Below are 13,599 nucleotides of genomic sequence, written 5' to 3' on the forward strand. Positions count from 1 at the left end.
TATATATATATATATATATGTGTATATGTATATGTGTATGTGTATATGTATATGTATGTATGTATGTGTGTATACATGTATGTATGTATGTGTGTATACACGTGTGTATATATGTGTATATGTGTGTATATATATGTGTATATATGTGTATGTGTGTGTATATATATACATGTGTATATGTGTGTGTATCTGTGTGTATATATATATATATATACTATGTGTATATGTGTGTATATATGTGTGTGTGTGTATTTGTGTGTGTATATATATATATGTGTATGTATCACAATGAACAGAAACCCTTTTTCATCTGTATAATGAATCACACCATTCCTCCAGGGTGAAGCGAGTCCCCACCGTCAGCTTCGGTTCCTGGAGCAGCTGTTAACTTTAGTACCTGGCTGCAAGAAGGCTGCTGGAAACCGACTGGACCAAGAGATGCTGCTGAACGAGCTCTACGCTGCTGACAATCTGCCTCACTTCACACAGATGCTCAAACCCACACTGGACCCCTGGCCTGCAGACATCAAGTATGTATGCTGCTATATCTCTCTGTTTTTATCTGCTGCATGTTGTCGTCCTGTCTTTTTAAAGTCCAAAGCAAATGAAAAAAGCCTTTTTACCTCTTTTCCATCACATCCCAGTAACTGCAAAACAATGTATTTCTTTGTATTTTTATATCAAACTCCAATCATCTTTTCTTTCTTTAAGTCAAAATATGAGGTGTGCTTGCGTAAGCTAGTACCAACTAATTTCAACCAGTAATATGTCATCCATCCATCCATCCATCCATCAATCGGCAGCTTTAAGCAACGAGGGAGGTGTGTTGAGCCACAGTCCTCTGTATTGTGCTGCACTAAGCCCGCCCACTTTTTAGTGGTCCAACCAAATGCAAAGATTGGATTCAAACCGCTCAAATATTCAGTTTCACTGAGAAATATTCACAGTACAAAAGCTAAAGACGCTAACTTCTGTTTCACTGGGACTTTGAGAGTACTTCCAATTTGAGACTGTTTTGGTGGATCTCCATATAATGCATTGTTTGCTGTTGTCCTGCAGCATCAGTGCAGAATTTGAATGAGTCTAATTTGTCTCTTATTGCTATTCCTTACCTCACAGGGCTTTACGCAAGAGCACCAAGTCAGCCCCTAAGCCAAGTAGAGAGGAGGCTGCTGACGTGACCACCCTTCTACAGCTGACTCAGTCAACATTGGAGCAGCTCCAGTCACAGGTACGGGCCTTCCTCTGTTCTCCTTTTATGTGCCTCCTCGATCCTCCAGATTGTGACCCGGAAATCGATCTCAGCGCTCCATCTGGAAGGTCGTCCCAAAGGAAAGGGATCGAGGATGTCAAATGAGATTTGTGTTCCTGCGGCCTGCAGTATGACAGAGCCTTCAGTTGAAACAGGGTGTCCATGCTGGATTAACCACCATGTGAATTCAAAATATTTGCCACACACTATTTTGTAGCACATACTATACATTGAGATGTCCGGACGTGCCTGAATGTCACGGTAACGTGTCTGCTTTGTTCTCCTCAGTGTGAGTTCCTGAGCAGCGAGGCTCAGAGCCCCGGCGTCTTCTCCCCGAGCTCGCTGCGCGTGGCGGCATGCGACCTCCAGCTGCTGATGGCTGCTTTCAGCCATGTCTTCGAAACCGACTTGAGAGCGTTCTGCAGCAGGGACCCCCCCAGCTTCAGTGCAGAGGCCGACGTCTTCCAGAGAACACACCAGCTACTGCTGGCCTTCATCATGGTACTCTTACATACAGTCAGGGCCATAAGTATTTGGACTGTGACACAATTTTTCTAATATTGCCTCTTTACACGACTCCAGTGGATTTTAATCTAAGCAGTCAATATGTGGTTGAAGTGTAGACTTCCACCTTTAATTCAATGGATATAACAAAAATATCACAATAACCGTTTAGCAATTACAGCCATTTTTACACAGCCCCCCACATTTTCAGAGGCTCAAAAGTAATTGGACAAACTAACATAATTGTGAATATAATCATTATTTTAAAATCAGAGTAGATCAGAGTGCTTTACAATAAAGTGAAGAAACGAGAGAATAAAAAGAAACAAACAAATTAAAACATACAAATGCTGTGTGATAAAACACAGGAAGCAGCAGCTAGTTCAATGCAATGATGAATAAATGTTTTCAATTGGAGTTTAAAAAGCTTGCATCTCTTTTAGTTTTGGGTAAGAAATTCTGTAGTTTTCTTATTTGTGTGATGGTTTGTATTTAAAAAAAACAGCAGCAGAGAATGTAAGAAGCCGTGAAGGATTATAAAACAAAGAATTAATAATGTAGGCCGGTCCCAAACCACGAAGATGAAGTTGTAAATCAATCCTAAAAGACACTGGGCCAGTGCAGGTCAACTAAAACTGGGCTCGCTCGCTCATTCATTCATTCATTCATTCATTCATTCATTCATTCATTCATTCATTCTCTCATTCTCTCTCTCTCCCCAGCAAGAACGAGCTCTCTTTATGTCTCATAAAATGTCACTTTTCTCAACATTAGAAAGTTGGTCTGCATCCACTTGTTTATTGCAGCCAAGCCAGTCGTTGGATGACAGTTTGGTTTTCACTTGGGTCCAATGAAATATACATTTCTGTAGAAACAGGGTGCCGACACACATCTGTCTCTACCCGTACTGACACTTGTTTCCTCTTGCGTGTGTCTCGTTTCTCAGGAGCTGGAAATGCTGAAGGAAGTATCAGAAGGTTCTGTATCCATGACGGAGGAAGTGAAGCAGCTCCAAACACAGTCGTGCTACCGGAGCCGAGGGGAGAAGCGCAAGTTACGTAAGGGAATAATCTCTCTCACATGCACACTCACACACAGTACAAACTGTTGCACGTTGTTAAATCTTTGTTTCCTGCTTCCTCTTACTTTGTTTGTTTTCTTCAGCGGACCAATTGGAGGAACTCAGCAGACGAATTCGAGACTTCTTTCCCCTGCTTCCTTCCTGATGGGCTCCCGAGACCGTGGCCATGAATACCATCCAACCATCAGGCTGAATGTCTGTTGACGTGAGCAAAGCACTTCACATAGAGAGAGAGCCCCATCTGTTGTTGTGTTTGAACTTTAAACGTCAAACGGAATTGTGACCAAAAAGGAGTGTTTGAAGGTTAAAGGGACAGTTCACCCCAAACCAAAGCTACATGTTTCCTCTTATCTGCTGTGCTCTCTATCCGTCTAGACTGTCTTGGTGTGAGTTGCAGAGTGTTTGAGATATCAGCTGTAGAAATGTCTGCCTCCTCTCCACTATAATGGAGCTAGTTCCTACATGAAACTTTATCTGGAGTAACCGGGTCATGATTTTGGGAAAGAGACATTGCTGTTGAGGTTTTTTTAATGTATGTTTGGTGCTTTGGGACATGTAGTCCCATCATAGTGGAGAGAAGGCAGACGTTTAGACAGCTGATATCTCCACAACTCACACAACGATCTAGATTGATAAACAGCACTACAGGTAAGAGGAAACATGTATTTTTGGGACAGACTGTGCTTTTAACTAGTGCTAGCTTCAGTATGACTGAGGCGTTGGGCAGGTTGTGTCAACACATAATACTGGCAGCAATATTGTTTATGGAATCAACATGAATTGCTCTAAGATCAGAAGGCTTGAGTGGCTATCTATTGATAATAGTTAAATAATTTAACATTCAGCCTCAACCTAACTATTATTGTCCTCAATATACTCAATGTAAATGTACAGTTTTACTGAATAAATGTTTTAAACTTCAACTGTAGTTCCAACAGGTTTGATATTGTGAAGTGCCATTTATTATTTAGTGATTATCTTTTAGGGCAGCAGCAAGTAGTCGATGGAATTTATTCAGAGAAAAAGCTAAACATTCACTGGTTCATGATTCACCTGCGAGGATCTCCTCCGCTGTTGTGTATCATTTCAGATTTAACCTTATGGATGGATAATAAATGAACATATGTATAGTGCACTGTATGTCCGGCTTAATCCGGATGTTTCCGTCTAGTTTTGCCGATGTTAAACGCTGCCTCCGTTCACTTCAATTCATCAAGACATTTCTCTGTTGCTGTGGTAGCCGTTCACCGTGGAGGCCCGAGAACAAGTTTTCTTCAAGAGCTCGAGGTAACAAGTGGTCAGTATGTGGTTGAAGTATTCCTTTAATTACACACATTGGCCTTCATAAAAATAAGCCAAACCATCTCAGATGGAGACTAAAGCTCAAGGACTGCACCCCATTAGAAATCAAACAGCTGAAACAAAGCTGGTGTCTTGTGTGAACCATGACATGTGTCTGGATTAACAGTATTAATAACCAACAACTAAAGGAAGTGGGCAACGCTTTTATGTTCATTACATACAAGTATGTTTAACAACCCGTCAACATCTCTCCGGTGTCTGGAGAGAGTTCAGTTCAGTGTCAGTAGTCCATATGGATTGAAATGGTTTAAATGTGCTGTAGGACAATGTTTCAAGGTGGTCCTCCGTCTCCACCTGCACGTCTCTCTGGCCCTGGAGGCTCAGCGCCCCCTCACCCCCGCAGTCAGAAGCCCTTGCTGGCCAACCACTCCTTCAGCTCACTGTCGACATGACCCTTGACCTTCAAGGTCATTGTGACCTCGTTGACCTGCGTGGGCAGCTCCTTCCCCATCACCTCCTTCAGATATTGCTTCACGTCCTTCTCCAGAGCCCAGATGTCCCCCTCCACTTTCCGCACGAGCGTTGTCCTGCGGCTGCCGTGGGTCAGATCGGTGTAAACCGGGATGTTGTGCATACGGGAGCGGCGGATCATGTAGGGCAGAGGCGGCGGTGTATCTGCCGGAGGGGTCCAGCCAGACGGGGAAGAGCCGGCGTGTTTAGGCGGAGCGGGGACCCGTGACGGCGGGATGAGCCCCTCTACGAACCTGTATTCCTCCGTAGATTCTGATCCCACCCTCGTTTTTTCTTCTGGAGCATTGTTACAAACAAACCTGAGCCCGACAGCCGCGGCAGGAGGTCCTGGTGACCGGATGTAAAGGCTGAGGGCTCGCAGCGCCCTGCGGACCCCAGTAGACTGAGTGGTGTAGCGGGCCGCCATCTTGTGAAGCAGGCTGCTGCTGCTGCTTCCGAGTTTACAGCGCACATTGCGGGATTTTTCTTCTTCTGCTGCTTTTAATGGCGGTTGGCAAACAACTTTCGGGTGCATTACCACCACCTACTAATCTGGAGTGTGGACAAAGGGTCCCCTCTCTAATACGATCTAAACGGAAATAAAGTTCCATCCAGGGAAACTCACATGAATGATATGACAAGCTGAGAATAGACAACCTCCTGTGGACCCCCCCATCCCAAATCAGAGTCAAACAGAGTTAGATCCACGCATTACAAGAGATAAATGAGGAAAAGCTAATTGTAGATAAAATCTGTTTCGTGGCCTTCATCTGCAAAACTATGAATTTGGCTTTTCAACAAAAGAGAAAAAGTGACAGAATTAAGACAATCATAGAGATACTGGGGATGAAAGAAGGTAAGGCTGATCTGATTCTTGAGATGTTGAACCCTCCTAATTATGATGGACAGGCTCAGGGTGATTAACCTCCTAATGGTGTTGCATAACCTACAATGGAATGCCAGAAGTCTAATTGCAAATGGGCGAGAACTCAAGAAGGTTGTAACTGATCTGAAAGTTAGACCAGATATTATTTGCATTCAAGAAACTTGGTTAAAACCACAATTGGACTTTGTCATTCCAGGATACAGCTCTGTCAGATGTGATAGAAGTGGAAGACGAGGTGGAGGGTGTGTAACATTTATTAAGGATACCTTAGCATACAGAAAGATGAATGTTTCAGAGCAGTATGAATGTATTATGATAGAAGTATGTAGTCCCAGAGGAGATATCAAGTTAGTGAACTTCTATAATCCTTGTGAAAAGCTATCTATGCAAATGTTTCACAAGATATCAGAAAATATTGGAAAAAGAGAAATTTGGTGTGGAGATTTTAATGCTCATAATACATTATGGGGAAGTGAGTTCACTGATACCAACGGAGGGGTATGTGAAGAATTTATAGAGGAGAGATCATTAATTTGTCTTAATGATGGAAGAGGTACCAGATGTTGCTCGATTCAGTGTCCTGCTTAGATCTTACCTTAGTCTCAGGAAATATGAGTCATTTGTATGAATGAATCTAATATACGGAGTGATCACTATCCAATATTATGCTCATTCAAATGTATCTTTACACAGAAGGGTAATATAATAGAAATATGGTGTTTTCCTAAAGCTAACTGGGCAAAATGTGTATGAAGTCATGTGAAGAGATATCTATTGAGGGTGATGTGGACAGCTGTTTGAGAGTAGTGGCATCTATGATTATTGGTGCTGCATCAATATGCATTCCGAAGAGTAAGGTGAGTGGGAAAAAGAAAATGGACCCATGGTGGAATGATGAATGTAAAAATGCCATTAAAGAAAGAAATCATGCCTTCAGAATGGTGAGAAGCCTTTTGACTCAAGATAATCTGATCTATTATCAAAGAAAGAGAGCGATACGGAAAGTTATTAAGTCATCCAAGAGGAATGCATGGAGGCAATTCTGTTCATCTATTGGAAGAGAAATAGAGTTGCGTGATGTTCGGGTGATGATCAAAAAGGTGAGTGGGAAAAGAAAATCTGTTAAAATCCCAGTTTTGATAGATGAATCGGGCAAATACAAATGAGAAAGCAGAGTTATTGGGTAAGAAGTTTGCAAATGTTCATAGTGGAAGTCATTTACATGAGATGCACAGACAGAGAAAAGATGACATTTTAACAGCACATACAGAAGTTAAAAAGGTCAATGAAGGAACACCTCTTGATATTGTGATGACCCCTCCCTTTCACCATGGTCTGTGTCCTCTTTCCTCTCAGTTTGTCTTTCAGGATGTTAATCGGCCACTGATGGGCGACACCTGAGCCTGGTTTGTTCCCATCTATAAAGGCTGCCCCTCTTCTCTGGCTGGGCCCCTTCTCCTCTCTGACTCTTGTTTGGCTGACAAGGCTGCTGCTTTGTTTAGTTTAGTTATTGGTTCATTAAATAAATGTGTATTTATTACTTTTAACTCGTTTTGTCTCTGTTCATGTTACGGCCTTTTGAGCCGGGTCGTGACAATATGGAGTTTACAAGAGCTGAAAACAGTGTTGGAGGGAAGTGGGTAACTGCTCCAGGTCAAGACCAACTATATATGCTACGCTATGTTTAGACAATTAAGAAGCCTTGGAAATGATTCTGAAATGGTTGAATAAGATTTGGAGGGAAGGAGTAATGCCAAGCAGCTGGAAGAGTGCTTTGATTCTACCTTTCGGTAAACCTGGTAAAGACCTATAGGTATATGTATAGCTAATGCTGGCAATTACAGACCAATAGCACTGATATCTCTCTTGTGCAAGTGGGTGGAAAAGATAATCGGGCGCAGATTAATTTATTTTATAGAACAAGGGGGCTTGCTAAATAAATCCCAGAATGTTTTTCGTAAAGGTAGATCGACACTTGACTCTTCAATAAAAGTTAGCAACGAGGCAGAGAAAGAAATAAGTATGAAGGAGATTCTGGCTATAGTTTATTTTGATATAGAGAAAGCATATGACTCCATGTGGAGAGAGGGCCGATTGATTGAAAGGGGTATTGGTGGAAGGATGTATAACTGGATATTGGATTTCTTGTCTCGTCGATCATTCAAGGTAAAAGTTGGAGATGCTGTGTCAGATGAATTCACTATTGTAAATGGGATTCCTCAAGGTATTATTAGCCCTATATTATGATAAATGACGTCTTTATGGACATTGACAGAGATATTGGCTCCTTGCTCTATGCTGATGATGGAGCGATTTGGAAAATGGGAAAAAACATTAGACGTGATCAGTAGCATCCAAAAGGCTATATTTAATGTTGAGAAGAGGTCGTGTGACTGTGGGTTTAAGATGTCTGCTGCTAAGTCTTGCTACATGCTATTTACCAGAAAGAGAAATACAAACAATACTCATCTCAAATTATGTGGACAAAGTATGGAGAGGGTGACAGAGTTTAAATATTTAGGCTCATGGTTTGATGAAAGATGTTTGTGGAGAGCTCATATTAAGCATATTGAAACTAAATGTAAAAAGGTGCTCAATGTTATGAGAGCAGTTTCTGGATATGAACGGGGAGCAGATAAATGGTCACTAATGGATGTCTATAGGGCCATTATACCATCGGGTATAGATTATGGATGTATGGTGTATGGAGCAGCTTCTAAGAGTACATTAGATATAATTCAGTTCAGAGCAAAACGAACAATAAGAGAGGATTTAGTGATGGAAATATCTCTGATAATGTTGAGACTTCAAAGACTGGGAATAAATGTTAAATTGTGCTGGTTCCTGCTCATGTAGGTGTGGAGGGCAATGAGAGAGCAGATATGACTGCAAAGACAGCACTAACACTAAAAGAAGAGGAGATATTGAATATTCCGTTTGGAGAAGCTAAAGCATTAATATGAGGCAGTACGGGATTTATAGCAGAATAAGTGGGACGACAACAAAGGAAGACATAACATTCAGAAACCATAAATGTGAAGACATACGAAGGGAAGTATAGAAGAGAGGTCATATTATCAAGGTTAAAATTCGGACATACAGGACTCAACTCAACACTGTATTTAATGGCATAAATGGACTCAGATAAGTGATGAAACGTTACTCTGAAACTGCACACTCCGGTACAGTAGGTGGCGGTATGTACCTATTCAAGTTGGTTGCGAATCCGACAATCAAATTAGAGAAGAAGAAAAAGGACCAGGAGAAGATTGCGGATATTATATAACAATTGTTTGCCTCCAGAAAAAAACAACGAATTATGCCCAAACTATGGAAATAAACATGTGCTAGAATGTGTTATCGTTCGACATTGGCTGTCTTCGGTAAGTGTAAAACTGTCAAACATGTGCTAGAATGCGTTATCGTTCGACATTGGCTGTCTTCGGTAAGTGTCTAACACGGAAGTTATGAAAGTGATAGCAGACATTTTGAGTGCAAGGCCGAGAACCTTCTTGTGGCACTGGCACCTCAGTGGCTAATCTGTGGCAAGCGTCAGGACTGTAGCACCTCAGTGACTAGTCAGTCAGGAGTCAGTCAGGTGCCACAACAGTGGCAAGCGAGCGGCACTCGCCACTGACTAGTCACTGAGGTGCCACAGTCCTGATGCCTGACTGCCGCTTGCCACAGACTAACCACTGAGGTGCCAGAGCCACAAGGAGGATCTCGCTGTCGCTCCATTTTGAGCCCTTTATGAGCCCTTACCGTAAATCAGCATTAGATGCAGACTTTGCCTAAGGGAATTACCCACAAGTCATTGCAATGTGGCGTTAAACATGGGGTATCCAGTGGACGCATAGAGACGTAAAGAAAAAGGAGGTCATTAAATTTACTCAAACTTTTAGGGTTAAATATGGAACAAAAAATAAACATGAAATCAGAGGATATTTATTTATTAAATATTTGATTTTGTCATTGAAGCTGTTTTGACAAAAACGAGTAAATGGATTATATGAATGACCTCTCATCAGGAGAGAGCCTGGAAGATGTTCAAATCAGGGAGTACAAAGTATAAAATAAATACCCACAGTTGTACATCTTAGTTGTGGACGTTGTCATAGTAACGTGATATGTTGCAGCAAAGTGCTGTCCCATTCCTATTTACACCATTTTCAAGCCCGGCAGTCTCTCACACTCAACCACTCACCAGGTGATGTCAGTGAGTCCTTGAGGGTTCAGGGTCTGAGGCTGTAGGGGGACACTGGGACTGGGCCATTATCTAGAAATACGGAAACTAACGTTGCTGTTTCTTTAATAGGTGTCTTCTGTTGTGTCGCCGTCTTCATGGCACCAGGACTGTGCTGTCTGTCAAAGGAATATGCAACGACGGATATGCAATGTTGTCCCATGTGTCACAAAGGTAAATGACATCTGTTTACTACGCTCGGTCTATCTGGATTCAAACGCAGAGCTGGCTTAAGTTCAGGGGAAGTAACTCGAAAGAGAAGCCAGTCAAGTCTGATCTCGATATTGTGCTCTCAACTGTTTTTGTACATAATGCTAACATAAAATGTGAATGCATAAAGTAACAGTGTGTGAGGCTATGTGGCCTCTCGTGGTGAGGCTTCAGACTAAAAGCATCTACATACCCTCCCTCAGCCTGCTCTTCCCATGCGTGTTGGGTAACTACGGTGGCCTGCAGGCAGAGAGAGGTATCTTTAGGAGCTACTCTTATCAATACTCTTCCTTTCATGACTAAATAATTGCTTTTAATAACATATATACAAGTTTAGAAACAAATACATTCAGAACAGGATTATATGTTAATTATAATTAGATTAGTTTCAATTGATTATACACAAATGAAAACATAGTTATGAATATTCTATTCCATTTCTGCCAATTTATCCCCTGAAATGTTACACACTGTTCCTTTAAAGACAAAACCCAGCTGCAAAGTGAAACTTGTTAAAGACGAGAACGTTTCCATTACTAGATATGTTTTAGTCAGTTTCAGATAGCCCTGTTTTTATGTATATGTTGTATTTATGTATTTTAGTTTAGTTGTATCTCTGTCATTTATGTATTTGGTTTCAATCTTCAACCTGAAGCCGATTTATTTTTGATGAATCGGACGTGCTTATGCATTGTTTGTATGTACTTTGTTCTCAATAAAATAAGTGTTTACTGAAAGGTAACACAACCCATGGAAGCAGGAAGAACACACTTCTAGCTGTCGTTAAAGACGGCACATCATTTATTGATGAAGGCTGGACACACTGTGTGTACATTATGTAGAAACTAGATTTGTTATTGTGAGGGATTTCAATTTTTCCATCAAAACAAGACAAACCGGACGGAATATCACAAGGGAGAGAAGCCAAGCTATGTCCAGTTCTACAATGAGGGCTATGAATTGCAATGCTAGTTATGACACTGAAGAGGTGGTAAATGTATTTTCATATGAATACGACAGACCACAGTCTTATGACTATGAGCCTGCTAGGCATACAAGAGGAACCGAGAACAAGGATTAGAGGAAGTAACACTGTTGCTCACGGTTCAGCAGGTTTCAATTCCCAGAAGTCATTGCTTTTAAATCATATACGTATCCTTCATGTGCAAAATGGACTCTACCACTTTGCACATGCTAAAAGTACAGCTTAGAAGTATTTGTATGTAGCGTAATGCTAAAATAACTACATATAAATAGATTGATTCATTTTCCAGGCTTTTAAGCAGGCACACATTCAAACCTGTTGAGTTCATGGTGAACTCTGCAAAAGGAGCATTACACAGGTTTGATCTCAGGACCTTCATACACAGGTCAGATCTATTCTAATGTACTCGGTGGTTTGACAAGTGATTCAAATGAAATGGTTAAAGTCAACAAGGTAAATACAAGATAAGCAAAAAGCAAACTTGATATTTTGGTTCAGGCTTTGATGGGTTCATCAGAAACTGAAGCCATCACTGTAAAGAACAAATGATCCCTCTGACTTCCTTCTTACTCCAATAATGAGATGCTTTCTTTCTGCAAAAACAACACCCTGAAGTTGAAGCCCATGCGCATGCGGTCACTGTGTTATAGGATGGTGTTCTAGTTAGTCTTTGTAGATTCTGGTCTGGATGTGAAAGTACTTAAACAGCTGAAGTCAGAGACAGGCTTGTTACTGACTCTATCGGGTACAGTATCGCATCTGCTTTGGTTGTAATTGTTATTTCCCATCATGTTTTTGTCTTGAACAGGTACAGTTGTTCGTAGAGACTGCACTCGTCAGTTAGGCACATGGTGCATCTCCTGTGTGAACGGGACTTTTATGAACCAACCCAATGGCCTGACTAAATGTTTCCCCTGCACCCCCTGTGACCAAGGTCAGTCCACAATCAGCTGATCAAGCTCTTTCACTCTTGTCGACAACCTCCTTATTCAGCTTATGAAAAATGCAGTAACACAGACAATATTTGACCGAATTAGTACACTGGACAATATTTACACTTATAATACAAATTGAAATATTAAATAATCAAAATAAAATGCAACGATTTGCAGCCCTGGTAATGAATGCAATTTGATTCAAGCTGAAAAGTGAGCCCTAATAATTGTGTTGTAGCAGGTTTGTGCTTTATATGGAGCCTTGAACGCACCACAGGGATATTGTAGATCTGTCATTTTAGTGTGAGTGATTTCATTGAACAGTTGTCTTTTATTTTAAGCCCACAGAGCAGGTACAGGAGCTCTGATTGGCCAGCTCCTATGTGCAGCTCGGGTAGTTTGGCCAATCAGAGCTCCTGCTGATTCTGATGGTCTCGGTAGCTCATAATCACATGATTCCAAATATTACACAAAGGTCCTGTGTCTATTTACAGAAATGGAATATAATATTAAAAAGAGTCTTTCCATTTAAATGAGAATCGTTGTGTTTTCGTTAGCGTATGTCAGCTCATGGACTCCGCTTTGTCTCACCGCCACGTTTCTACAGAAGTCCAGACTGACAAACCCATCTCTGGCCCCTAGTGTCATGTTTACATGTCTGTTTAACAATGATAGAATGACTGTGTTTCTGTTGGCTTTCAGGTCCTGGTCTCTTTGCCCAACAGGGCTGCACAGGAACAAAAGACACAGTTTGTGATGTTGTCAGTGGATATTTCTGCAAGACCTTGATGGATGAAACAGGATGTAGTTTGGCACAAAAACATACTTCCTGTGACCCCGGTCACAGGATGAAAAGGCCTGGTAAGAAAACTCCAGTCAGACAGTGAGTACGTTTCCATGCACACCACTAACCTGACGTTAACATGGCACATGGTGTAGCTGGTTATTCAGCTCCATGTACACATGGTGCTCACAGCTCAGGCACGTCTGTGACTCCTCCATATCCAGCAGACCTGTCATTTCTCTGCCAGTCTGGTCTCTGGGGGCCTGGACCACCCGGCTGTATTTAGCCTTTCAATACGATCATAGAAATGGAGGACAATTCTATTTATTATCTGTGTCAGACTGGTGTCAGATTTTGACTTTTATTTCAGCATGCAGACCATCATTACATCAAGTGTGACCATATGTTCTACTACTGTAAGGAGGTGCAGCTACAGTAAACAGAAACCTCTCAGACCTGGATTTATCAAGCGCCTCAGAGACCCTCCTGAAGATATACCCCAATCGATCACAACCGGGATACGAGTGTGCATGAGAAGTCCCTCAATGAAGACACAGAGTCTGACAAATGATGGATGTTCACTGGATGATGGCTTCCTGTGTAATTAATCTCTGCTTTGTCTGTTTCTCTAAGGAACCAGCAGAACGGACACAGTGTGTGAAAGTTGTCCACCAGCCTATTTTTCACTGGAGGGTGTGAATTGCACGGTTTGGACTACGTAAGAATTTGTTTGTTAAGGAATGTCTCTTTTCCTGCCCTGTGGCACAAAATGACCTGTGTGTGTGTGTGTGTGTGTGTATACAGTATATGTGTATGTATGTATGTATGTATGTATGTATGTATATATATATATATATGTATGTATGTGTATATATATGTATGTATATATATATATATATATATATAT

At 41.4% G+C, this 13,599-nt stretch overlaps 3 protein-coding genes across 3 annotated transcripts; 2 read left to right on the forward strand and 1 right to left on the reverse strand.

Annotated features, from left to right (window-relative positions):
- Positions 1–330: 330 nt before the first annotated feature.
- On the forward strand, positions 331–3,333 carry LOC116377294 (HAUS augmin-like complex subunit 7; the record flags this gene model as incomplete). Its single annotated transcript, XM_031838904.1, has 5 exons — positions 331–530; positions 1,120–1,231; positions 1,541–1,753; positions 2,703–2,814; positions 2,921–3,333. Coding segments are annotated over 5 exons (699 nt in total), but the record flags the coding sequence as incomplete, so codon positions are not given.
- Positions 3,334–4,328: 995 nt separating this feature from the next.
- mrpl49 (mitochondrial ribosomal protein L49) lies at positions 4,329–5,115 on the reverse strand. The gene has a single exon (XM_031838906.1). The coding sequence runs from the start codon at positions 5,074–5,076 to the stop codon at positions 4,543–4,545; it is 534 nt and encodes a 177-aa protein (XP_031694766.1). The 5' UTR covers positions 5,077–5,115; the 3' UTR covers positions 4,329–4,542.
- A 3,666-nt stretch (positions 5,116–8,781) lies between these two features.
- On the forward strand, positions 8,782–13,488 carry LOC116377295 (tumor necrosis factor receptor superfamily member 14-like). The gene is made up of 5 exons (XM_031838905.1): positions 8,782–8,918; positions 9,851–9,952; positions 11,782–11,907; positions 12,611–12,769; positions 13,326–13,488. Exons 1-5 carry the CDS (start codon positions 8,888–8,890, stop codon positions 13,412–13,414), a joined length of 507 nt encoding a protein of 168 aa, XP_031694765.1. The 5' UTR covers positions 8,782–8,887; the 3' UTR covers positions 13,415–13,488.
- The last annotated feature ends 111 nt before the right edge of the window (positions 13,489–13,599 follow it).

Source organism: Anarrhichthys ocellatus, unplaced genomic scaffold (genome assembly GCF_004355925.1).
Source record: "Anarrhichthys ocellatus isolate YVR2014 unplaced genomic scaffold, GSC_Weel_1.0 scaffold1102, whole genome shotgun sequence".
Taxonomy (NCBI): Eukaryota; Metazoa; Chordata; class Actinopteri; order Perciformes; family Anarhichadidae; genus Anarrhichthys; species Anarrhichthys ocellatus.

What these genes read in the sequence shown, in the direction of transcription:
- mrpl49 (XM_031838906.1), bottom strand. Translation starts at nt 5,076, where the DNA reads ATGGCGGCCCGCTACACCACTCAGTCTACTGGGGTCCGCAGGGCGCTG.
- LOC116377295 (XM_031838905.1), top strand. Translation starts at nt 8,888, where the DNA reads ATGTGTTATCGTTCGACATTGGCTGTCTTCG. An exon ending in TTCGACATTGGCTGTCTTCG is followed by an intron (nt 8,919 to 9,850) that starts GTAAGTGTAAAA and finishes TTTCTTTAATAG; the next exon opens with GTGTCTTCTGTTGTGTCGCC. An exon ending in TTGTCCCATGTGTCACAAAG is followed by an intron (nt 9,953 to 11,781) that starts GTAAATGACATC and finishes TGTCTTGAACAG; the next exon opens with GTACAGTTGTTCGTAGAGAC.